This window comes from Columba livia, chromosome 8 (genome assembly GCF_036013475.1).
Source record: "Columba livia isolate bColLiv1 breed racing homer chromosome 8, bColLiv1.pat.W.v2, whole genome shotgun sequence".
Lineage (NCBI taxonomy): Eukaryota > Metazoa > Chordata > Aves > Columbiformes > Columbidae > Columba > Columba livia.
The window spans coordinates 11,555,842-11,579,570 of NC_088609.1; the positions used below are offsets into that span (position 1 = coordinate 11,555,842).

A 23,729-nucleotide genomic window follows, 5' to 3' on the forward strand; every position below is an offset into this window, starting at 1 on the left:
CCCGGCCCCGCTGCCCGGGGAAGGCTCCGTGCCCGCCCCCGGCCCGCCCCGGCCCGGCCCGGCCCGCCCCGGCCCCGGGCACCGCCCGCAGGAGCCAGCGGGGCCGCCGGTACCGCCGCGCTGTGCCCGCCGCGCTCCGCCGCTCCCAGGTACGGCCGCGCCGGGCGGGGGAGCCGGGGCTGGGCGGGGGGAGTCCAGGCAGGGGCCGGCCCGCGGATCCCAGCAGCTGGGGGGCCGGGGACCGCCGCCCCCCTCGCCCCGGGGGCTGCTCCGGAGGGGAGGTCCGGGGAAGTGCTCGGGGGGAGCTCCGGAGGTACGTGGGGGGATACTCAGGAGTGCACCAGGGGATGCTCCGAGGTGCTTCGGAAGTGCTTGGGGGTGTTCCAGGGGTGCGCTGGAGGATGCTCTGGGGGTGCCTCAAAGGGTGCTGCGGGGTTGTGCTGGAGGATGCTCAGGGGGAGGCTTTGAAAGTGCTCAGGGGTGCTCCAGAGTGTGGTTCGGGGGTGCTTAGGGGAATCCTGGCAGCGCTTTGAAGGGTTTTCAGGGGGTGCTCAGAGCGTCTGGACCGTCGAGTGCCTGCCTGGGGGCAGCAACAGCCCCAAGTCATCCGGGACAAGAGCATTTCCAGCGCACCCCTGGGTGCGGGACAGAGGCTCAGAGTGTGGTTTGGCAGCAGGGAGGGGGCAGGAAGGCTCCAAGCCCTGCTGGGACCCCCGGATATCAGCCTGTGAGGGCTGGGAAGGGCCCCCAGGCCCCTGGCAATGCAGCGGAAGTCATAAGGATCCCAGAGTTGCATTTAGCCTCAAAGCCCAACCATAAAACCCGCCCCAGCCGTGAAAATGTGGTTCAGAGAAGCCCCAGCCCAGCCTCCATGGCTGAGCACAGTCTCCAGTGCCTGCACCAGTCTCTCCCCGTCTCCTTGCCGGCTTTCCAGCCATCCAGACACAGAAACTCTTGGCGCCGTAACTCATTTCTGTCTCTAGTGAGGTTCGTGCTCTGTTTCCCTGAGCTGCGCGTCCCTCTGGGCTCAGCCGCAGGTCTGGTCCGGCTGCAGAGCGGGGCCGGGCTGAGCTCCAGATTTCTGCATCCTCGGAGGCCGAGAGAGGGGCTGCTCCAGCCGCACATTTTTGGCAGCGAGCGGAGGGACGGGCAGTGCCTCCCCAGCATCGCCTTTCCTCGACAGCGACCACTGCCAGGGCTTTTCTGAGCCGCCCAGCTCCGCCGGGACCAGGCGTGCCCCGTGGAAGCACTTTCATCAGCTCCCAGCGTTCAGCTTGTGATTTCTCACATCTAAAGCAAAGATGTGCCGGGCTCTGACTCCGCTCTGGGAGAAATCAGAGTGAGTGTGAACAGGGAGCTGCCGCACCGGGGTGGGACATCACCTCAGATCTGTGTAGAAGAGGCTGGGCGGTCCATGGGAAGGTTGGTTAAGGTAGAAAATTGGTTGAATAATCTCAAATGCAAGTCCAAGTAAGTTCAGGATGGAGGAAACTGTGATATGGGTGCTCTGGGTATGATGTTTACCTTCCAGAGCTGGAAGCAGGGCTATGCTATACAGGGTTATCTCATTTTCCTCACAGCTATGGGATGTGACACCCCGGGAGAGGGTTTCCTTTGTCCAGAGGATAAACTAGAAATTAAGTATTTTAGCTGCATGGCCCAAACAAAGGCAGCAAGCACCCAAAACCATGGCATTTGCAAGGTAAGGCTTGTGACCACAGCAATGGGCAGAGAGAAGGGCAGCACTGTAAAATATATCAGCATTTATCTTCATACTCACTTTGTAGTCTTCCTGGTGTTTTGTGTTTTATTTGGAATGAACTAAATGGAAAAATCTGATTCTGAAAAAAGTAAATGAGAGGAGGGAGCCCATAATCCTAGGTTTATAACTGATTATTTATCACTTCAACTGTAGTATTTAAAAAATAAATACATCTGCCAAAATGACAGGCAGCATGATGAACAGCGACCTGGCCCAGGAATCTGTGGTTGAGGAGGGATCAGTTGATGGGTTCCTTAAAATAATCGTGAAACTGGAAGATGGAGGGGAGCCTGTTGCTGGTGTGGGCACTGTTGGTCTCCAGGTGCAGTTTCCAAACCACTTGAGAACAGGAAAACCACAGCCACATTCGGCTCCTTTCTGAAAGTTTGGTTATGGAGAAGGTTTTGTCTCCCAGGGTCACAAATCATCCCCATGGTGCAGTGCTGGGGCTGTCCCGTTTCCACAGGAGCCATCAAATTTGGTGTCACAGAATCTCCCTTCAATCTCCCTTCATCTTCAGATAACTGAAATAACACCCCCCATATTTATTTGCTGCCGGGCAGGGCTGTGACGCTGCTTCCCATCAAACAGCCTCCGCGTCCCTCAGCACAGGCACATCCCAGAGGTTTGGTCTCAAAACGTCCTTTGCACCGAGAGCAGTTCTGAGATTCCGAGATGATGGGTGTTGGAGGAATACACGCTCATTCACAAGCTCATTGCCGATTCAGGTCCCTCCCACTGCGGTTTTACAGCTGCCAAATATTCTGAAAGTCTCGTTTTTATCACTGAGCGTTCTGCATCAAATCTCTGGTCTTTTTAAGGAAGCTTTGGGAGCAGCACAAGGGATGAACGTGGCCATGCTTGTTAGAGAAAAAAAGAAATATGGTTATATGCATTTTCCATTTGGTGCCCCCGTATGACGGAGGTTATGTGACTTTGCTTTGCTCAAGAGCACCAAGATGCAGATTTTGGTCCATAAAGCCCCGACCCCGGTTTGGGGGCACAAAGGAGCCTGTGGCTCAGGGCAGAAATCCCCAACTGTGCACGTTCGCACGCTGCCGGTGCCAGGGGAGAGCGGTGGGAGGAACCGGCTGCAGAGAGCTCCTTCTTCAGCCCTGTTTATTTTAGACCTCGGTGGAATTAATGTTTCCGGTGCCGGGCCTCGGGAAGCCTCGAGTCCTGCACATCCCAGGGTTTGAGCGGCACATGAAAAAGCAGTTATTGTCATTATCACGATAATATACTGCCCCAACGGACAATTTGTTGGAGTCAGAAACATGAAAAACCCACCCACACGCAGTGTCGTCTGTCTTCCAAATGTGACCATCTTAAATGCATCATTGCAGCCAGTTCCTCTGTCCATCAGAGATGAACATGAGTTTTGGTACAAGTGAGAAAGCTGAAAACATACCAGTGGCCTGAGCTTGGTAAAAACTGGAGGAAAACCCCCATTTCCTAAAGCTTCCCCATAACCTGGGTGAACGGGTGGGAAACAGAGCTGCAGGGCTCCCGGCATCCACGCAGAAATCACCGTCAGAGGAAGGCAGCACATCCATTCCCTCCGTGGTCCCGATCAGCGTGGAGAGTGGTTCAGGTGGCCTGGAAAAGAAATATTCCTGTTTGAAGAGTTTTTTAAAAAATGTTATGAGTGTGATCAATCGGAGTCTTGTTGGCTCAGGCCAGAAATCAGTATAGAATCATAGAATCATTTCAGTTAGAAGAACCCTCAAGATCATCAAGTCCAACTATAACCTAACTCTAGCACTAAACCATGTCCCTGAGAACCTCATCTATGTCTTTTAAACCCCTCCAGGAATGGTGACTCCACCACTACCCTGGGCAGCCTGTTCCGCTGGTTGACAACCCTTTCCATGAAGAAATATTTCCTAATACCCAATTGAAACCTCCCCTGGTGCCTCATATCTATGTGGGGGACTGCTCAGGGCAGAGGAGAAAAATAGACATGCAGCAAATAGGGCTTTTCTAAAAACACCTGAAAGTCCCACTTTCAACAGGAGGGGACCTGTGTGATGACAGGACCTTTACCGGGGTCAGACAGGAGAGACCCCGAATCACCAGTCAGCTTTCGCAACCACAAACTCACTTTTTGGAGACATCTGTGGCTGGTGGGTTTAGGGAGCCCAGTTTGTGTGTCAGGGTGGGTTTTTCCAGTTCCACAAACTCTGGTGCCTCACCTCTCCGTCAGCACCAAGGTTGTGGGACATGGCACAAGACCCTTCCTTCCCATCTCATGTCTCACCAAGCAGCCGAGCAGGAGCAAGGTGGAAGAACCTTTCCTAGCAGGCAGGAGCACCTTTGATGAATCACCTCCACACCCAGCTTTCAAAAACACATGAAAGATCCTGTTTTTCCTTAGGAAATGGAAACATTTCCAGCCCAGCTTAGGCCAAAGCACTGGCTCTTGAGTGGGATGAGCTCCATAGCTCCAAGGATGCACCAAGCCCTGGCCAAGCCAAGGACAATCCTGTTGTCCTGAAGTTGCTACCAACTTCTTTGACCACATGGAAGTCATTCAGCATCATGGCAGCAAAGCTTGACCAAGGTCAAGCATATGGAAAACAGCAGCTTGGATGAGACCAGAAACTAAAGGAGGGCTTCATTGGTTTCCCCCCCCAACTAGTGGGATTGAGGCAAAAAGAGTAAACATTAGAAATTGAGTGCTTCAGATTTTTGTCTGCCTTCTGGCTTTCGATTCATGGTTTCAAGTGGTTTTGCTGCTCGTCTGGCTCTGGGAAAGGAGACTTTAGGGAAAACGCCACAGTTTTCAAGGCATGGGATAAAATAATGAAAATTGACCAAAGCTTTTGAAAGACTGTGGTTGGAATGAGCTGAAGGTCAGTTGAAAAAGTGGTTATCAGGGGAGGGGATTAATGTGATCGTTTTCCCCTCCCAGTGCGCCATAAAAGAAGGAGAGAGTTTGGATATCTGATACCTCCAGGTCCGTCTCTAATGGAAATGCTGGCAGGAAGCTCACAGCATTTATTAAACAGCAATAAGCAGCTTTAATAAAATCAGTATCTGCACAACTTTATTACTGCTGTTTAAAAAGATGCCTGAAATGGCTGCTTAAGTACTGCCATAAGGGTTGCAAACTTACACTGAAAGTGGTTGTCTTCTTTATTAAGTGGTATTGGGTTAATTGTTCAGATTTCTCGCAAGCCCGCCGCTCTCTCCACCAGCCATGTGGCTCCCCACGCCTCCGGGATGTTTTCCATGCGAACAGCCCCCGTCTCCAGCCTCCTCTGACGCTTCATGTAAATAACTTTGCAGAAAGGGCAACGGCAGAGGGCTGAGCACGGCGGCAGGAGGCCAGCCCGAATCTCCATCAGCGCAACCATGAGCTGATGGGCTTCAGGGGAAGTTGGTCCCTCTCGAACACTCACAAACCACTTCCAGATCCCAGCTCTCTGCTCAAGAAGCCTCAGGCAGGCAGCAGATGTGGGAGATTCAGCCTGGGGTGCAATAAAATGCTGGTGCCGTAGGCTCCCCATCACTGTAAGCCACGTGGTGAAGCCCTGGGATGGAGGGTGAATTTTAAACAGGCATCTGGACTACATAGCATTTCGCTTTCAGAGGTGTGCAAAGATTTACCTCCCTTATCTCATCATACTTTTTTACCTGCTGCCTCCACCACCTCCACTCTTCCCACACGACGACATGTTTTGTGTCCCCAAATCTATTCCCCCTCCACTTCGGCACGTGCTGTTGAGTACCAGAGGTGCAGAGGGCAGCCTGCCGAGGGGATGGATCCAGCTCACCTTTCTGAGTGTTGATGGGTGATGGCAGTGGGGTTCTTGGGGCTCAGGCACTGTCTGGTCTCCACATTTTAATTTTGGATCTGCTCAGCTGTCTTCTGCCTCTTGGACCAGCCCAACATGTGTCCACACAGGCTTGGGTCCCAGCTGCTGTTTCCAAGGGGTGCTGTGGGGTGCTGGGCCATGGTGGCTGCACGATGCCAGATGTACCCAGGAAAGTGACCGGTGGGCTCCCGGGGTGCAGATCATAGAATCACAAAATCATAGAATAGTTTGGGTCGGAAAGGACCTTCAAAGGTCATCAAGTCCAACTTCCCCTGCCATGACCAGATCTCTGACAGCAGAAACCCTGTTTGCTCTCACTTTGGAAAAAAAAACCTCATGACAACTTCTTGCAATGCCAACTGGGACTTTAAACTGCTTTTATTTAGTTATCTATTTACTCCCACAAAGTTTTCAAGCTTCTTTTTTCCTCCTGGAGGGAAACTCCTTCCCATGCCTGTGCCAGCCGATCGCAGCCCACTGCCGCACCAGGGAGATCCCACCCATGTGGATGTCCCCAGCAGACTGGAAACGGCTTATTTTTCTTCCTTTGCAGTGAAAACAGAATTGAAAAATCAGTATAACAAATATTCCCCAAGAGGCTATATTTATTCCTGGTATGTCCACTTGCAATAATAACTGGGCTGGGTGTTGTGCAATCCAGCAGACCGCCTGGACAGAACAGGTTTGGGTGTAACCCTTTGGGTACCAAGGGTGAGCTTCATCCTTGAGGCTGTGCAGGTCCACAGGGCAAAATCCCCCCCAACAACAGCAGCAATTTAAGGCCATGACCTTGTGGGAGGATCTCGGGCCATGCCCAGGTGAAACTCATCCTCATTTTCCCCATTTCCTACCCTGTGTCGCACCGTTGGGTGAAGCAATCAGAAGCCACTCATAGCTCCATCAAGCACCAACCCATAATTAATCAATTTGCATGTTTAGACTCCATCCATAGTTCCTGATTAAAAGCTTATTTAGGGCAACTCAGCCTTGAAGACCTTCTTCAGCTCCATGGGGAACAACCAGGAACACCAGTACACATAGGTCTTATGTGTACAACTGCAATAAGGAGATGCTACAAATAAAACCTTCCTGCTGCATCTTTCCAGTGGCTAAATTAAACAATTCCTTTAGGCTTACTTTAAAATCAGTGCCATATAGAAATATTTATATTTTTCCATTGTGCTGCTTTGTCTAGAGAACACAAGCCACAGAATACGCTCAGAAAAGATGCACAAGCATGACTAAACCAGAAGAATTTGACAGAAAATAAGCCAATGTGCTGTTAAGTTTGTTTTCAACCCCAAGCACAGTAATTGCCTGTGAAAGCAGAAAGCTGTTGACATGGAGTCAGGGCCCTGTGTGGTGTGGGACGCTGGAGCCGTGTGGGAAAGGCGGAATTTGATGGGAAAGGCGGCGTTTAACCAGCTGCTGAAATGGGGGGTTTATTTTTCACTCCTCGGGTAAGAAGTTAACCGTTCCGTGCCTTGGCGAGCACTCTGCATGGATAAACCGCTGCTGTTTCTATACACGTCCAGCCTGCTTTGCTTCCTGCAAAGACAAAACTTTTCTGCTTTTCTTCAAACTTAATCTGTTAAAATTACACTTGGGAGCTGCAGGAGCGCAGTGAGCCTGCGGGAGCACCAGCAGCTCTGTTCTGCAGACAGACAGTCATGAAATGTGATTTTTCCTGCAAACATGAACGTTTTGGTCGCATGGCATGTGAAGTGATGGGAAAGGTGCTGGTGCCGCTCCGTGATGTGAGTCCCTGGTGAAAACCCCCATCAGAGCCCTGGGACTGATGGGATGCTGCTGCTTTTCAGGATTTTGTTTCCCAGCACTGCGAGAGGTTCACAGCCTGGCTGCGGGGTGTCGGGCGGTGTCTGAACCCCTCTGCCTTTGCAAGCACCAAGTTATTGCAAATTCAGTGCAGAGGCCGAGGGGTTTTTCCCCTCCCTGTTGCCAGCCTGGGGGTGCAGCAATCCAGGATGCTCGACAAGAACCCCAGCGCAGGGACGGGCTCTCTGCAAGCATGCATGGATAACCTTGCTGCAAAAGGTGGGTCAGGCATCCTCCGCCCGTGCCGCGGCTCTGCACAACCACCTTCGCACTGCCACCTCAGTCCATTCGGCATCTCCCAGGGACACAGCGGGTGGGTGGGAGCAACATGAGCTGTGGGAGAAGGAGAAAGGGCCAAGGGTCTGTTTGTGCTCCACACATGGGAACAGGGCTTCGGCAGGGTTAATTACAGACATTGAGACCTTCTGCGGCGTCTACTAAAGATGCTGCTCGAGTGGCGGCAGCTGCCGGCATTTCCGCGGGAGAGGCGCTCAGCAGCATCACTAATGCGTTCGGCTGGGGAGGCGCAGCATGCGGAGGGCGAGCGCTGGCTGCAGCCTGCAGCACCAGGTACTATAAGAACCGTATAGCTAATAATTGACTGTCTTTTCAATAATCTTTCCTGATAAGGGAGGCAGCCCCGTGGTAGCCCAAGTGGCACTTGGTGCTTTGTGTTTTATGGAAAAGTTATTTGTGCTGCGGGAAGTAACTTGTTTTTATGCAGCGGGCTTCGGCTGTCCTCAGAAAGGTCATATGAGATCGATGGGCTGCTTTATTAGAAAATTAACCCCTCTTTTGTGTGGCTTCTTTTAAACTTGTATTTGCTTTCCAAGCAAGGTCACTGCTCGGCTGAGCGACTTTTTAACAGCTGGAAAAGGTATGTTTACTGCTCCGAACCCTTTGCTGCCTCAGAAAGATGCCTTGGAGGAAGGCAAGTTGCGTTTGTAGGTGGGAGCATGAGACGGTAACACGACAAGATGCTTTTCTAACAATAGTTTTTCCTTTCGCCACAAAGAACTAAAGTCATTGCTGCAGTGCAGGAGAACATGACGGGCAGAGCTCAAAAAAAATGTTGTATTATAGCTAATGAGACTGTGCTAATGTGCTGCTCAGCAGGAGTGAATTATCTTCTTATTTATAGGCACCGAGTTAACTGTTGCAATTTAAAATTACTAGCAAGATGCTCTCAGAGAATGAAATTCATCTGTATTAGTCTTTGTGGTTAAGTTAATTTGTTCTTTAAATCTTGTGGGGTGTAATGCTGCTCTGGGTTCTGCAGGCTGGGCTGGATGGGGTAGGGGGCGAGCGCTGACATTTCCCAGCAAATGGGACAGAGTAAAAGAAGAGGTTAAATTTGACTGTAAAGAGCCAGCGTTTGAGACAGGGCTAGTTAAAAAGACAGCACATTGTCCTTGCAAATGGGCTGCCCCAGGGAATAAAATGACTTTGTGCTGTTGCTTTCTCATACATTTGCCTTCTTGATTTCCATTTCTGTACGTATTTATTCCTGCCTTGAGAAAAGCTTTGTGATTTCAGTCAAGGTAAAAATCAGCAATGCTGTGCGTGTGGCGATGTCACCTGCCTGCAGAGGAAAATAAGTAATCTTCAGTTTTATGCAATAGGGGAAAACTCAACCAATACAAAAGCTGAGAGACAGTCGGCATAACAGGTATCAGCAGGATGGAGGCCCACCCAAAAGCGCTGCCCTGCCCCCAAAAGTGGGCTGGCTCCTATGCTAATAGATACGCTTCTTACCAGATTACTTAATATTTTTTAATCTCATTTTTGTCAGAGACAGGCATCAGAGAGCACCTGTAGGGGCCAAGGAGCCCCAGTTTTGGCTCAAAGCCATCAGCCCCGCACCTGAGGTGCCCCAGCGGGGATGGGAGAACATCAGCAAGCTGGTAGGATACATTCAGCATCCTTTTATGAGGCAATTTTGAAGTAGATTGGTCAAAAGAGAAAAGTCATAGTATCAATTTGGGCTACAGAGTTGCAACCCAGCCAATTTATAAATGAACCAATCAGATGTAATTACCTAGATATTAAAAAGCATCCTATTTACTGGCTGCCCCTCCCACCCCTCTAAGTAACCTAGAAGAGTGAAGCGTAGCTGGTCAAACCGTACCTGAGATCCGTAAGTGCTCCATAATCAACTGTAATTGCAAAAATAAAAACCAAACCGAAACAAAAACCACAAAAGAACCCCAACAAACAACATTTGAGAAAGAGATCTGGCATGTGCTGTTCATTGGCAGGAGGAGACAGAAGAAACTGCCCTTTATCGAAGAAGTGCATTTGACTGGAGATCACACCGGGAACACTGGTCGAGGTGTTTCAGAAGCTGTTTTTTATGAGTGGCAATGGCTCTGTGCTGGGCAGGTGTCAGTGTGTCTGTCCAGCTGTATAAGCATCGAGGAGGTACCAACCCTGGAGATGCTTTTGAGAGTTTTGATGTTCTTCTTGGGGTTGGGACCCTCCCAACTTTCCATCAGGGCTATACATGGACCATAAACTTGTCTAACTGAATAACAAAATGAATCTTTTCTTTAAAAGGTTTTGATCTTTCAAAGTGTCTGTCTTATGGTAACAATACAGCAGGATTTGAATTCATTTTCCTGTTGGTCTTTGTTGTACTTAAACTATGTCATGTCAGTGGTTCTAGAGGAGAATGAGAGCAGCACCTCTATGTATCCTAATCTGTTGCATATCCAGTTATCTTGCCAGATAAGCTGCTGCGGGACCATCTCTGGCCAGGAACCAAATTAAATACTTGAAGGAAAATCGTAAACAAGCAACCTGCCTTCCAAGAAACCCCCACGTTTTCTCTCGTAACAGGAATTAGAAAACAAACCTTCTCACTCTGAGCAATGTGGCTCTTCTGATGCTGCTCAGGAAGCCTCCCCCAGTGATGTCCAGCTGCCTCAACCTCCTTCTCCCTTGCCTGCCTCCTCCCCATGTCTGTCCAAAGGGCACAGAGGAGAGAAGCTTCACCCAGGACTTTTCTTGGTTGTTCCCAGCCTTAATCTCCTCTCATGCTCCAGGAAGGTCTCTCCCATGTCCACATAGAATCACAGAATCATTTCAGTTGGAAGAGACCCTCAGGATCACTGAGTCAAACTATAACCTAACCTAACTCTAGCACTAACCCATGTCTCTAAGAACCTCATCTAAATGCCTTTTAAACCCTTCCAGGGATGGTGACTCCACATGATGGGAAAGAGCTGGAGGGCAATACAGACTGGACTGGATGTGAAGTTCACGATGTAGGTTGTGGTAGATCTCCCCCTGAAGATCTTCCCTGATATGAAAGTAATTTGTCTGTATTTTAGTGCAATTTGGTGAAGGTTCTTCATAACAGTATGGACGTGCTCTGAAATAATGAGCTTCATTTGATGAAGATTTAACATAAATTTTGAATCTTTAGTTGTTACAGTTGGTTTTGTTTGTTGTTTGTTTGTTTGTTTTAAATGACAAGGCAGTCATTTCTGCATGTAGCTTATACCCCTTGCTGTTTTCAGAGATGATATAATGTTTGATATATCCCACTTACAGGAGTCAATGAAGAGTCCCTGTGCCACCCATCTCAAACCAAATAGAAATTATCCTGAACACCTCTCCTTTCTCTTTTGCAGTCAAAGCCATTTGTAATGCAGGGGATGTTTTATAAGCACCAGCTACCTGGGATGTGTCTGTGAAGCACAAGTTATTGCCACTGGAAAAGGAGCTATTGATTTAAGCAGCTTGAAAGTGCTTAGCAGACATGGTCAAGCTGCAGAATATAGGAAAGAAAAGGTGGGGGTGGCCTGTGAAGAGGTGTGAGGCTTTAAGGAGGGATTAAGTTCAGATTATTGAGCTTTTTTTTTTTTTTTTTAATTAAAAGTATCTGTTTTTGTTTTTTTTTTTTTAAGGGTGAAGCAACTCATCTGCCCTTGCTTGTCAGAGGATGTTTAACTGACAGCGAATAGAGCACACCATGGAGAAGGCAGATGGTATGGAGGCTTCGGGATATTTGTTTGCTCATTTGTTTCTTGAAAAAAACCTCAGCCAAGCCCTGAAGTAATTTCCTTAGCAGAAATACTGTAAATAACCTGTTTTCTATAGATAGGCATTAAGGCCGGGAGATACAAAATGCATCATTCATGTATTATGCAGAGTTCCTAAACAACAGCAAAACCATGGTCACGGCTCTCGGTTCAGCACGTATTCGTCCTCTGTCCCGTGCAGACAGGACAGATCTCCTCTGCTCCCACTGGCCGGGCTTGGCTTTTGTGCTGTATTACCTGAAATTTGGAATTTGGGGGCTGTGAATTTTTGCAGTCTGGGTCTGACCATATTAAATTGTATTAAACCAGTGCCCTCGGCTGCACTGCTGGAGCTGTGCCATTTGCCTGTGATGGCTGGGTGGGCAAACACTGCCATGCATTTTTTTGCAGTGATTTTCTTCAGTTAAAAGCCATGCTCGGTGCTGTGCTCGGTCACCTTGGAAGGCAGGTGCTTCACATGGATGCAGCTGTGTAAAGCATCCCCGGCTGATGCTGTCTGGGTCCAGACTCTGCCCGGCATTGGGTTCATCATTTTCAAGGCATCATTTGTGACCTGGTGTTTGCAGATGAAACAATGCAATGATTTCCCTGTTTGGCACTGTGTACAGCACTGAAAAGTTAAAACCAAACAAAAAGCCTTGAAAAATGTAATTGTCACAGATTGGTTCCACCTTCTGGTTTTGAGCTGGATATATTGTATGTCAGGCAGCTTTTTACACTTACACAAACATGTAGCTCTGCCTGCAAAACCTGCTGTTTGCTTAATTGCCAATTAGAGTAATGATTTCAGCAAATTTTTGGCTTCCTCTGTGCCACAATTACCCGATTCACCTCCGGAAAACTGGATCAGACCTTTGTATGTGTTGCTGTATCTCTGCATAGCTTCACCATGAGCCTCTGCAATGATGGACTGTAGCCCTCAAGATGTAAAAAAAGCAGTAACATTTTTCCCCTGCTCTAAACATATTTTTTGTTAATTTTTTTTTGTCTTCAAAATTCAATCCATCTCTTGGGTGTTTTTTTGGGTTATTTCAGCAAACGACCAGCCACCCAAACCCGACGGGGAGAGGGACCAGCCCCGCAGCCTCCCCTACTCAGTGGAGACACCGTACGGCTTCCACTTGGACCTGGACTTCCTGAAGTACGTGGACGACATCGAGAAAGGGAACACCATCAGGAGGATCCACATCCACCGGAAAGCCAAGCAGCCCAAATTCAGCACCCTGCCCCGAAACTTCAGCCTGCCTGAGAATGGCTCTCGTGGATGCACATCTGCTCCCAGCAAAAGCTGGACCTCGACCTGTTCCTTCCCCCAGAGAAAGGCATCCCTGGGGGCAGACGAAACGCCCCAGTCCCTCTTGCCCAACGAGCTGACCCTTCCACTGCACGATGAGCTGAGTTACCGGAGAAAAGCCCTTTTGGCGGAGACGCAGCGGCAGGCAGAGCTGGGGGATGAGCTCCGGGGGCGGCCGCAGCTCCTGCGAGCCTCCAGCCTGCCGGCTGCCCTGCCACCCCCGCCAGGGGACCCACCCGTCCCCTCACCCCTCCGGCCACCTCCCCAGCGCTGCCACGAGCAGAGCGGCTCCAAAAGCACATTTCACCCCACGCCACATTCGCCCAGCTCCAACGGCATTGTGTTGAACCTCCCGCGGGAGGCAAGCATGGAGGAAGGTGCCTCCTCGGGGCAGAAGGAGCATCGGGGTGGGGGCAGCCCAGGCCTGGGGCAGATGCAGCCCCTGTGGCAGAGCCAGCATCCTGCAGCGCTGCAGGTGGTGATAGAGAGTGGAGGTGAGGAGGGCGATGCCACCGATGCTGGTGGTCGCTCCGCCTTGACTGGGGATGAACCAACCTCACCAGCTGCCTTCCAGCTCACAGAGGAGAACACAAACTCTGGGGAAAGGGAGTTAAGTGTAAATGAAATTGCTCCAAATGTGCTGAAGAATGCAGAGGAAGGGAGTGTCCAGGCTGGGGAGAACGAGGAGAGCTGTGGTCCTCAGCCTAGCAATGCAGGAGAGCCCGGCAGGGTTGCGGTGCTGAAGCAGCAGGTTGCTGCTCTGGAGGACCAGCTGAGCAAGAAGAAGGAAGAGCTTGAGCAGATCAGGGCAGTGCTGGAGCAGCAGGATCGGGAGATTAAGGAAAAGGAGAAAAGCATTAAGCTCCTGGCCAGCTCTAAAGCTCAGCTGGAAGAGAAGCTGTGCCGGAAAAACACGAAAGAGGCCAAGCCACCGTCCAGACAGAGCAGCAGGGCTTTGCAGTGCCACGATGCTGCGGTCAACACTGACCTCTCACAGGTCACTGGGGCCAAGCAAGCCCATGATAAAGGCATCAACGTCAATATCCCACTCTCCACCAAATCCATAGGATGCAGCGTCCGCAGAGCAGACAACGTGAACACGCAGGCGATGGAGGTGGGTGCTCGGAGAGATCAGGGACCGGCAGACGTTTGTTCTGGTGTCACCGGAGAGGGACACAGACATTTTGGTGAAGCTGACATTGAGGCTGGCCTTCCTGCACCGTGCTTCACCCAGCTGAAGATCGATAAGCACCTCAGTGATGACAATCAAAATCACAGGAATAACTGCAATACCCAGAGTCTCACTGCTCACGTGGTGACTGCAGAAAGCTGTCAGGGAACAAGAGCGGGCTCAAACATGGGAGAAAACAAGGCAGGCTTTGGTGAAGATAAACCTCGAGATGGGCTGGAAGAGGAAGGTCCCCATGACCATGAAGATGTCCCTGCTGTTGACCCCATCAGCCAATATGTAAAAAAAATCCAGGAGCTTTTGCAGGAGCAGTGGCTGTGTTTGGAGCACGGCTACCCCGAGCTGGCCAGCGCAATCAAACAGCCGGCCTCCAAGCTCAGCTCCATTCAGAACCAATTAGTTAATTCCTTAAACTCGTTGCTGTCTGCCTACTCTACGCAAGGGCCCGCGGATAAGGAGAATTCGAACGCACACTATCAACAGTTGGGTAAATAATCTTGGCAGAGGTTTCAACGTACCCGGGCCAGATCTCTTCTGTATTCAAGCATTGAGCAGGGGTGATGCAGTGGAGCTTGGTGATATAATTAGTATCAGTTAGATCAGAAATAGCCCCTCCTAAATATGTATGAGAAAGGGAAACCTCTTCACATCATAAGCTACATGATCTTAAATTAAAAACAACAACAAGCAAAACTATGTAGGAGCTGATAAAGCTGTGGTTCAGTTGTATGCAGGATCAGCTTCCAAAAATGGCCATACTTGTGGCTATTCCATCAAACAACCATTTTTCTTAATTGGATTGGACATTTCAGTTTGTAAGGATGTGGGACTTGTGCCCATCTGGAGTAAATCAGCATGGAGTTCACCAGAACCAAAACCAATTCAAGCTGAGCAACTAGGCTGGGAAAAGTCCTGTCCCTATCCACAGCCGTTCATCTAAAATAATTTTAGCTTATATGAAGATAAAAATCCCAGACTGAAGGCTGCCTGTTCACTGTTGTGGGGGGAGAGGGGAGGGGACACTGCAAATAGATAAGTGACCTGTTACTTATGAGCAATACATAATGAAACTATTCAAAATCCAATGGAAAGACTCACCTATGTAGTATTATATAGATTTTTCGATACATTAGTATTGAAAAACTCACTTGGAGATATTTGAGACATGTATCTTAAAGGCAGCAGGGCAGGTTCAGATTGTGGCCAGGTGCATCAGCAGTTTTACAAGACATAAACAGCATCTCCTAAGGTGAACTAAGATGCTTACAGTTATGATTTGTTGCTAGAGGCTGGGAATAATCATGGATAATTATGGCACACCTGCTTAATTAACCTATTATTTTGTATTTTGCTAGAAATCTCTCCAACCACAAGTCTTAAATCTATCATGAAAAAGAAAAGTTATGGTTTCCATGCAGGAGGCAATGGGACCAAAAAGAATCTTCAATTTGTTGGGGTAAATGGTGGGTAAGCATCTGTTCAGAAGATAAAACTGCCTTTTCACACGTGATGTCCTCTGTATCGCTGAAGAAGTCATTCTCTTTTTTCCCTCTTTTCCCCTCCAAACCTCTTGATTAAAAGGGCATTTGAACTGGAGCCTCTTTTCTCCCTTCTTTAATCCAGCACTGATAACCTGTAAGTAACCCTGTAGAAAAGCCACTAGTGTTTTCAGCACAGCAAGGGACACCCTGAGGACTGACACCCTCTGCACACTCATCTTTTAGGGCTTCATCCAAAACCCAGCTGGGTCTGTGGGAAGGTTCCCACTACCTTTGGTGGATTTTGGAGGAGATCACCATTACCTGGATGGGCACACTGCCACTAACCTGCCTCCATGCTCCAGCAACAGCCAACAGAATTTGGTTCAGGGACTGAGAAAGGACCTTGTGGTGAAGGAGATCCCTATTTCAGGTTGTGCTCCAACACCCAGTTCCCTCTGCATCCAATATCTGATGCTCTTTGGCTTTTGAGCTAACTAGACACAATGACATGTGCTATCGATGCATGTCTAAGAGCAGCGCTGTCACATCTTCTACCAAGGAGCACGTGTGCTGGCATGAAGAGGACAGGACACATTTCATGTCCTTTTGCTGTGCAAACAACTACCTGTGTGCAAGTTTGGATGCTGGTTTCTGCTAATGTATGCTTCTTTGATGTCCCAGCTCAACGGCTACTGCTGTTGGGTTCATCAGGTGTTATTAGTTGTTTAGAGCTTCTACCAACAGTCACTGAAATGTGTACAACTTGTAGAGAGGAGATCAATCTCAACTAGTTTGAGGAAAGTTTTGGGGTTCCTCAGAGTGAAATATTCCATTTCATGGTAGATGTTATTGTTATTGATACTTTTGGACACACAGAAGAGAGGTCTATCTAGCAGAGGTGCTCAAATGGTGGACTCAGGTCCATTCTGGAGCTTCAAACACAGTTTCTGCCTAGTGGTCCTCAAGGTTGCCAACGTGCCAACTGTCCCACCTTGCCACAGGATCTATGTTTTTCACAGCTCCCCGTCAGTGTGCTGGCAGGGAGGTGGCACACAGCCCTTTCTTGGCCTTGCTGGAGCTTGGGTGATGGACACCCCTCCGAACCAACTGGGTAGTCCCTGAAGTAAGCTTGCCTGCTGCTAATTAACTGCTTCTATCACGCTCCTGTTGGCTTAAGAAGCCAAAAAAAAAAAAAAAAGAGAGACTAACCCCAAATCTGGCTGTAGCTCTAAACTTTTAACTTGCATATCACTCTGGGCTTCATCCAAGGCCTGCTGGAATCAGTGGGTTTCTTCGATGGGTCTTGATCAGGCCCCGTGGTTGTGGATGGGAAAGGAGTGAATAATGTGTGGTGTCCTCAAATAGCTACGAAACTACTTCAAGCGAAGACACAAGTTGTGAAGACAGCCCATCGGACGCGGAGAGTGAGACGGAGAGAAGAGACGATGGTTTGGAGCCCACGCAGATGAAAGCTGGAGGTCAGAGTGAGGGGACTTCATCCGGGACCTCCTTGCCGGAGAGATGTGAAGATGCCGGCCCGCAGGAGCCATCGGCAGAAGCAGCACCTTGTGCTGAGCACGAGGGTGACAGGTACCAGCAAACCAGACAGTGATGTGCTGTCCACGTTTTTGCAGCCATGGGACATGTGATGCTGCGTTCGGTCCCTCCCGTGGGGCCAGGATCGATGCTCTGGCTGCGCGATGGAAAGGCAGCTGCCAAGCTATGCAGCCATGGGAAAAGGCTTTAAAGATATAAATATTTTCTGAGTCAGTACAGAATCTAATGGGGATTGATTCAGGCCATACACTTGACTGTGGAAAAGACAGAGTGAGTCACATTTGGTGAGAATTAGCTCAGTTCTCCCCTCTTGTTTAAAATTTCTCAGTAAGTTCTTTGCAGATTCAGGATTTTTTTCCACTTCAAGGATTCTTTTAACAGATGAAGTGACCATACAGTTCTGGGACTCTGCACTTAAACACTTATCTAAGTGCTTAACTTCACACCTAAAATCAGGTCAATAGGACAACTTGTATCTATAAAGTTAAACACTTGAATAAGTGTTGAGTGTGTTCTGACCTAAGCTGCATGTTCTCCTTCCTCTTTCTCATGATGGATTTACAAAAGTATTTTCCCCTTAGATGCCAACCCTCTGAAGATTTCCTTGCTGACTGCCAGCTACTCAGCGAGCACCTCTCAGAAATCAGGACCACAAGCGACAAACATCTGGTACAGATAATTTTCAATCCCATTTCAGATGTGGTTCTCACCCACTGATACGTTTCATGGATAAGATAATCCTGATGGTGCATTGCAGGCTGTGCCCTACCATGCCGTGGACAGCTTGTGAGGAGAGGGGGACAAAACAACCTCTGAGGCAGTTTTAGAATAGCTGAAAAGGAAAAAAAAAAGGCTTTCTCTGCTTACTCATTCAAGTTACCACAGGAAATTCCTTTCCCCCTTAAGTTATAGCAGTAATCCCGAAACCACAAGCTAAATACCGGCTGGGTGATGCCAGAGCTCAGCACAAAGTGGTGCGGGGCGAGGAGCCGGGCAGGACAACTACCCCAGGGGTAATGGTGAGATCTTGGTGTTCGCAGCGGCATGTCCTGAGCACCGTCTGCCAGGAGTGGTTCCAGGTGTCCAGCCGCAAGACTTCCAGCCCGGAGGTGGTGGCAGCATATCTGAAGGCACTGGGGACCATCCAGCCCCAGCTCCTGGCAATGGTGGTGAACCTGGCTGACAGGAACGGCAACACGGCTCTTCACTACAGCGTCTCCCACTCCAACTTCCAGATTGCAAAGCTCCTGCTAGACACTGGTAGGAACAGCCATGGCTTTTGTTGGGAATGGGTGTGGAAGTTTATGTCACTCTTGGTCCATCCAAGATATAAGCATGGGGCCAAGGTCCACTCAGGAGATATGGTTGAAGAACAGCATCTTCCCCTATAGCTTGGCCTTGGCCCTGTGGGTGTAGGCACGGGTCCCAGCTGATGGTCCTCAGGGCCGTTAAGGCTCATTAGTGCCCTCAAAGCCCTGACACATTTTGAGGGCTTTGCAATCTGATTTTGGAGAGGGATTGGGGTCTCTGTGGCTAAGGGGTGTCTTTCAGAACCCCAGTCCATGTGTGGTGGGGTGGCTCTCTCAGCTTCTTGTAGCAGTGAATGCCAAATCATGGCTTGGACCTGGAGGATCAGGCCCCTGAGAGTATCATGAACTCCCCAGCACCGCAGAAAAACTCCTTTTTTAAACTGTTGAGCTTGTGGCTCCTGTTGCAAAGAATGAAAAATCTCAGCTGAGCTTGTATGGGGAAAAAATGCATGCAAGCACAGCAAGAATAAAGGCACTTTGGCCTTTTTTCCTGGGCTAGACAATCTGGTAAATGTGAGCTAAATGGCAGATTATCATACACATCTATAGCCCCATTGTTGCTGCAGTGGTTTGTCCCCTCCTGCCCTCAAGTGCCCGAGTAACCGAGGTGGCCGGGTCCCCAGCACAAGGCTGGACCTGAGCCCCAACTCATCAGACGTGGCTCATTCCTCCTCTTTGAGGTGAAAAGTGAGTAAAACGGGCTGGGATGGATTTATACTAGTTGGGTGACAGTCATCTTTCTGCTGCTCCCTTGCTGCAGGAGTCGATGCAAAACAAGCCACAGCTCCACAACCAGCATGTGCCCAAGGCATTAATTATCCCCTGCCTTTTTTTTTTTTTAGTTGTGGTCTACAAAGTTAATTGAGTTGACCTCAGCAATTGTAATTAACTGTAGCAATGAGTAGCACCAAGTATCCTTTAATGCTGTGCTCACAAGACTTGATACTTAACACCCATAATTCTTAACCCTGTGTAATTATCTCAACTCCTGTTTCTGGGATCATAAGGCGCTGAGTGTTTTATAATTGCCTCTTTGCTTCCTGTTTGCTCATCTCTCCCTGTCGGATTCACGGTGGGGCTGAATCCTCCCTCTGCCCGGTGCGTCCCCACCAGGTGTCTGCAGCCTGGACCTGCAGAACCGCGCCGGCTACACTGCGGTGATGCTCACCCCGCTGGCGGTTGCCGAGACGGCTGAGGACATGGAGGTGGTGATGAAGCTGCTGAAGGAGGGGGATGTCAACCTGCGAGCTGCCCAGGTGAGTCCCAATGGTTCTGCTGTTCCTTTGAAAACCCAGTGTGGCCACACGTGGGCTCGTGCCATGGGCAAAGGCATCTGCAAAGCGACTCCTGCCAAGCTCCTGGCCTCCTGTTTGTTGTTGTGCGATGCCAGGTCAGGCTGTGGCTGGGCAAAATGGAATAAGCTCCCTCGGCATCATGTCCCCACAGGGGTCTTGAGTTGGGGACATAATTTGATGTCCTTATGCTGCATGTGTAACACCAGGGTGAGCCTTGGTAGCAGATGCTGCGTTGGAGTTGCTGTTTCCCAAAAGTTACAGAAGCAACTTTGGATAAATTGCAGTGTGGCTACCTACTAGCTCCCTGTGAAGGGACGTGAGAGCTGGATAACTGAAGGGGCTAAAGAAAGGCTGAAAAATTTGCAAAACAATTTTTCTGAGCTAAAAAATCAGAAGTGATGCCAGGGAGGAGCTGTGCGGGGTGGACCCCCAGGGTGTGGGATCCCCAGGTTTGCTGGTGAGCAGTTGTCTCATCAGTCACACATTTCAGTCTCAGAGATGGCAGTGCCCTCATCCAGCTCTGCTTCCAAAAAGCTGGAAAAATTAGTCTAGACCTAAGTTAAACTGCCCAGAAGGGTTAAGGGGACCCACCTCCAGGGACAGCTGGGAGCTGGGCAGTTTGGCTGTGCTGCTGCAAAGAACTTCCACATAGCCATGGTGCAAGGGAGCAGAGATCTCCTGCAATACCTGCCGAAGAGCTCAAGTATTGTTTAATAATAATACACAGTAGTATGAAATAATAAACAATAATAATATGAATTATTATATGCACTATGCAATAATAATAAGCAGTTTTATTATATATACGCATTATTATTATTATTATTGTTATTATTATTATTAAACAGTTTGAATGAGCAGGGCTATAGGAGGCCGGTGGGTATGGGGTGTTCAGCCTTTCTGTGTGTGGTTGCAGGGGGGCCAGACTGCCCTGATGCTGGGGGTCAGCCACGAGCGGGACGACATGGTGCGAGCCCTCCTCTCCTGCCAGGCTGATGTCAACCTGCAGGACGAGGAGGGGACGACGGCCCTGATGGTGGCTTGTCGACAGGGCAACGCCGACATCGTCCGGCTCCTCTTGGCCCAGCCTGGATGCCAGGTTGCGCTGACAGACAAGGTGAGATTCCAGCACCGTGCTCGGCCCCGTACACAACCTCACGTCCAGCAGGCAGGGAAAGGTCATGCAGGGACATGCTTTATAGGCTGCAAGCCCTGAGTGGTGGTTTTGAAGTGAAGAAGTACAATTTTGGACTGCTTTTAAGAGAGTAACTCTGGTTTTGGTGCATGTTGGATGGGGTGGCCATGGCAGCATCCTGCATCCCAGCTGTAGCCCAGGCAGGAGCACTGGGAGGAAGAGCCCAACCTGGTGTAAACCTAAAAAAGATGAAAGCCTGGACATGTGGAATCAGCAGAGCTTTGGCTCCAAGAAATTAGCAGCAATTAGCTCTCCTCTGAGAACAGACACCTCTCCAAGGGGATGCATGGGACCAGGCTGAGAGCAGGGGAAATCTCACCCTGCACAGACTCATGATGATGGGCCATGTGACTGCATTTATAATTATGCAACTATTTTCTAATTAAACTACAGTTTTGTCTAATATGTCTGTTATGGCACTGGGAAGAAGGGAAGGCTTGGCCAAGATGTGTTTTGTGCACCGAAAAACCCTGGGGAGGTTTGCAGGACAGTGGCTCATTTTAAATGAGAGATGAACTGCAGGGAAGGAGGATTTGGGGGTAAATAGGTGGGTGCAAAGCTGGAGAGAGGAGGAAAACTTCTCACCAGTGAGCAGGATAAAACAGCCTCCCTCAGTGATGGTGGGGCTGAGACTAGAGGTGGTTGTGGATGGAGCTGGGGTCTGAGACCCTACCTGGAGTCCTGTGTCCAGCTCTGGAGTCCTCAGCACAGGACAGGCATGGACCTGCTGGAGAGGAGCCAGAGGAGCCCCAGAAACGATCAGAGGGCTGGAACAGCTCTGCTGGGAGGACAGGCTGAATGAGACAGCTGGGGTTGTTCTGCCTGGAGACGAGAAGGCTCTGGGGAGACCTTGTTGTGGCCTTGCTGTACCTAAAAGAGGCTGTTAAGAAAGATGGGAACAGGCTTTTTAGCAGGGCCTGTTGCAACAGGGCAAAGGCTGATGGTTTTAAGCTAAAGGAGGGAGATTCAGGCCAAACATGAGGAAGAAATTGTTGCCTCTGAGGGTGGTGAGAGCCTGTCCCAGGCTGCCCAGAGAGGTGGTGGATGAACCATCCCTGGAGACATCCCAGGCCAGGCTGGACGGGGCTCTGACCAACCTGAGCTGGTGAAGATGTCCCTGCTCATGGCAGGGGTGGCACTGGGGGAGCTGGGAAGGTCCTTCCAACCCAAACTGTTCTCTGATGCTGTGATTCATTACAGACATGGCTGGGGATGCAGAGTTTCGGGTGGTAACGTCTTTGCCTCCTCTCTCCCCGCAGGAGGGTAACTCGGCCCTGTCGCTGGCCCAGCGCGGGGCCCACGGGGACATCGCAGTGCTCCTGCGGGCCCACACTGAGCAGAGCCCATCCCTCTCAGTGTGACCGGGCCAGGAGAAAACATCGGGATGGTGAATGGGGAACAAACAGCTCCTGCTTGTAAACAGCGCTGCTCCCAGGGCCAGCATTGTGGGTTTCCTTATGTACAGGGTGATGAACCCTGTCAGTTATCTGCATACATTTCCCATGTCTAATTCTCCTCGTTAAGCCTGCTTAACCCCCCCTAATCTGTGCACATTGCCACAGGTGACACCAAGCTCTCCTATACACTCCTGCCGTATAGATTTGGCAGGTGAGCAACCAAAACAAAGCAGAAAAGCACATTAGCAGAACAATACTTAATCTTTTGTAACCTTAGATTATGGTTGTCCTTTTAATCAACTACTTAACTGTATCTCATTTAACTTGTAAGTTTGTGTCCTAATATTTATTATTAGCTCTCCTGTATGTAGTGGCAGGCAGTGATTATTCAGTATATGTAACAACAAACACAAGCTGGATGGATTATGTAAAGTATAAAATCCTATTTATGTTTGCTTATGTGGGTTTGGTGCAAGAATTAAGAATTAATGCTCTAGGAAAATGAGTATACCAGACCCAAACACACAGACATTGTTTTGCCTCTATTCAGAATTACCATATGGCTCCTATTTTCCCTAATTAAGTTAGAACTAGCGAGGAAGTGCAGCCCGTTGACAAGCACCGTGCATCTGCACACGTGGTGCTCGGGCACAGCGGGTCAGGTTATCTGAGCACGGCACGAAGGGATCACAACAGCTTCCCATCCCTGGGTGTGTTAGCGTTATCCCAGGGTTTCAGGAGTGAATCTGCTGGCAGACGCCTGTTGTGCAAACCGCTGCTCTGCGTTTTTCCCTCATGCTCAACTTTCAGATGCCCAAAATACCCCCGTGTAAATCCAGATTCAGTTGCTGGAGTTGGCCAGTGCCAGGGCCACCCCTGCCACACGGCACCCATAGGGTCTGTCCAGCATCACCTCAAATCATGCATAGCGCAGTTTTTTTTTCTTAAAACCACTGGTAAAGAGGGAGGGAGGGCTCAAGCCTTACTTTTCCAAATGTTTTTACGCTGTTATTACGTCACTTTGTATTGGGAAATGCCATTTCATAAGGTTGTGCTGCATCAGGACCCAGTGGATGCTCTCCACAGGCTTTGGTGGACCTGGATGCTGTCAGCAGTTGAGCTGGTGCCATAAAAACAGTTCTACTTCCCATCACTAAAAGCGAATCTCCCTAGTTAGCTAACTACTTTCTGTGTTAGTAAGCAGAAGGTAATCCTGGACTACATGTGTTGCTTCTAAGTCAATTCACATGGTGATGAAGTCACTCCTGACCTGCCTCCTCGGCTTCCCTTGTGTTTGCAGTATGTGGCAAAGCCATTGCCGAGTCCCTGTCCTCACGCTGGTGACGCTTACTGCCTTGCAGGAGGGAAGGACACCCCTGCCCTCTGTTTTCCACCAAAATCTGCTGTCTGATCCCTTTTCTTTGTTTTCCTTATGTTTTTATTTGGAAGAACTCATCATCTCGCATGTCTCGCTGCCTTTTTTTTAACTCTGTCCCAAAGTACAGTTACCTACTTTATGTATAAATAAACACGAGTTAAACCTTTA

General features: G+C 49.4%; 1 protein-coding gene across 3 annotated transcripts; it reads left to right on the forward strand.

Annotated features, from left to right (window-relative positions):
• KANK4 (KN motif and ankyrin repeat domains 4) lies at window positions 1-23,729 on the forward strand. 3 transcript variants are annotated; one of them, XM_065070906.1, is made up of 11 exons: window positions 13-149; window positions 10,615-10,685; window positions 11,331-11,411; window positions 12,501-14,435; window positions 15,304-15,415; window positions 16,795-17,019; window positions 17,568-17,655; window positions 18,027-18,246; window positions 19,410-19,552; window positions 20,508-20,708; window positions 22,046-23,729. In XM_065070906.1, exons 3-11 carry the CDS (start codon window positions 11,396-11,398, stop codon window positions 22,145-22,147), a joined length of 3,042 nt encoding a protein of 1,013 aa, XP_064926978.1. In that variant the 5' UTR covers window positions 13-149; window positions 10,615-10,685; window positions 11,331-11,395; the 3' UTR covers window positions 22,148-23,729. The 3 variants fall into 3 exon arrangements, with proteins under 3 accessions (XP_064926979.1, XP_064926978.1, XP_064926980.1); XM_065070907.1 differs by lacking the exon at window positions 10,615-10,685 and having other exon boundaries at window positions 1-149; XM_065070908.1 differs by lacking the exons at window positions 13-149; window positions 10,615-10,685 and adding an exon at window positions 7,740-7,989.

Excerpts from the sequence above, each read along its gene's own strand:
- KANK4 (XM_065070907.1), top strand. Across the intron at positions 15,416-16,794 it reads TTTGTTGGGGTAAATGGTGG|CTACGAAACTACTTCAAGCG; the intron begins GTAAGCATCTGT and ends GTCCTCAAATAG. Across the intron at positions 19,553-20,507 it reads TCAACCTGCGAGCTGCCCAG|GGGGGCCAGACTGCCCTGAT; the intron begins GTGAGTCCCAAT and ends GTGTGGTTGCAG.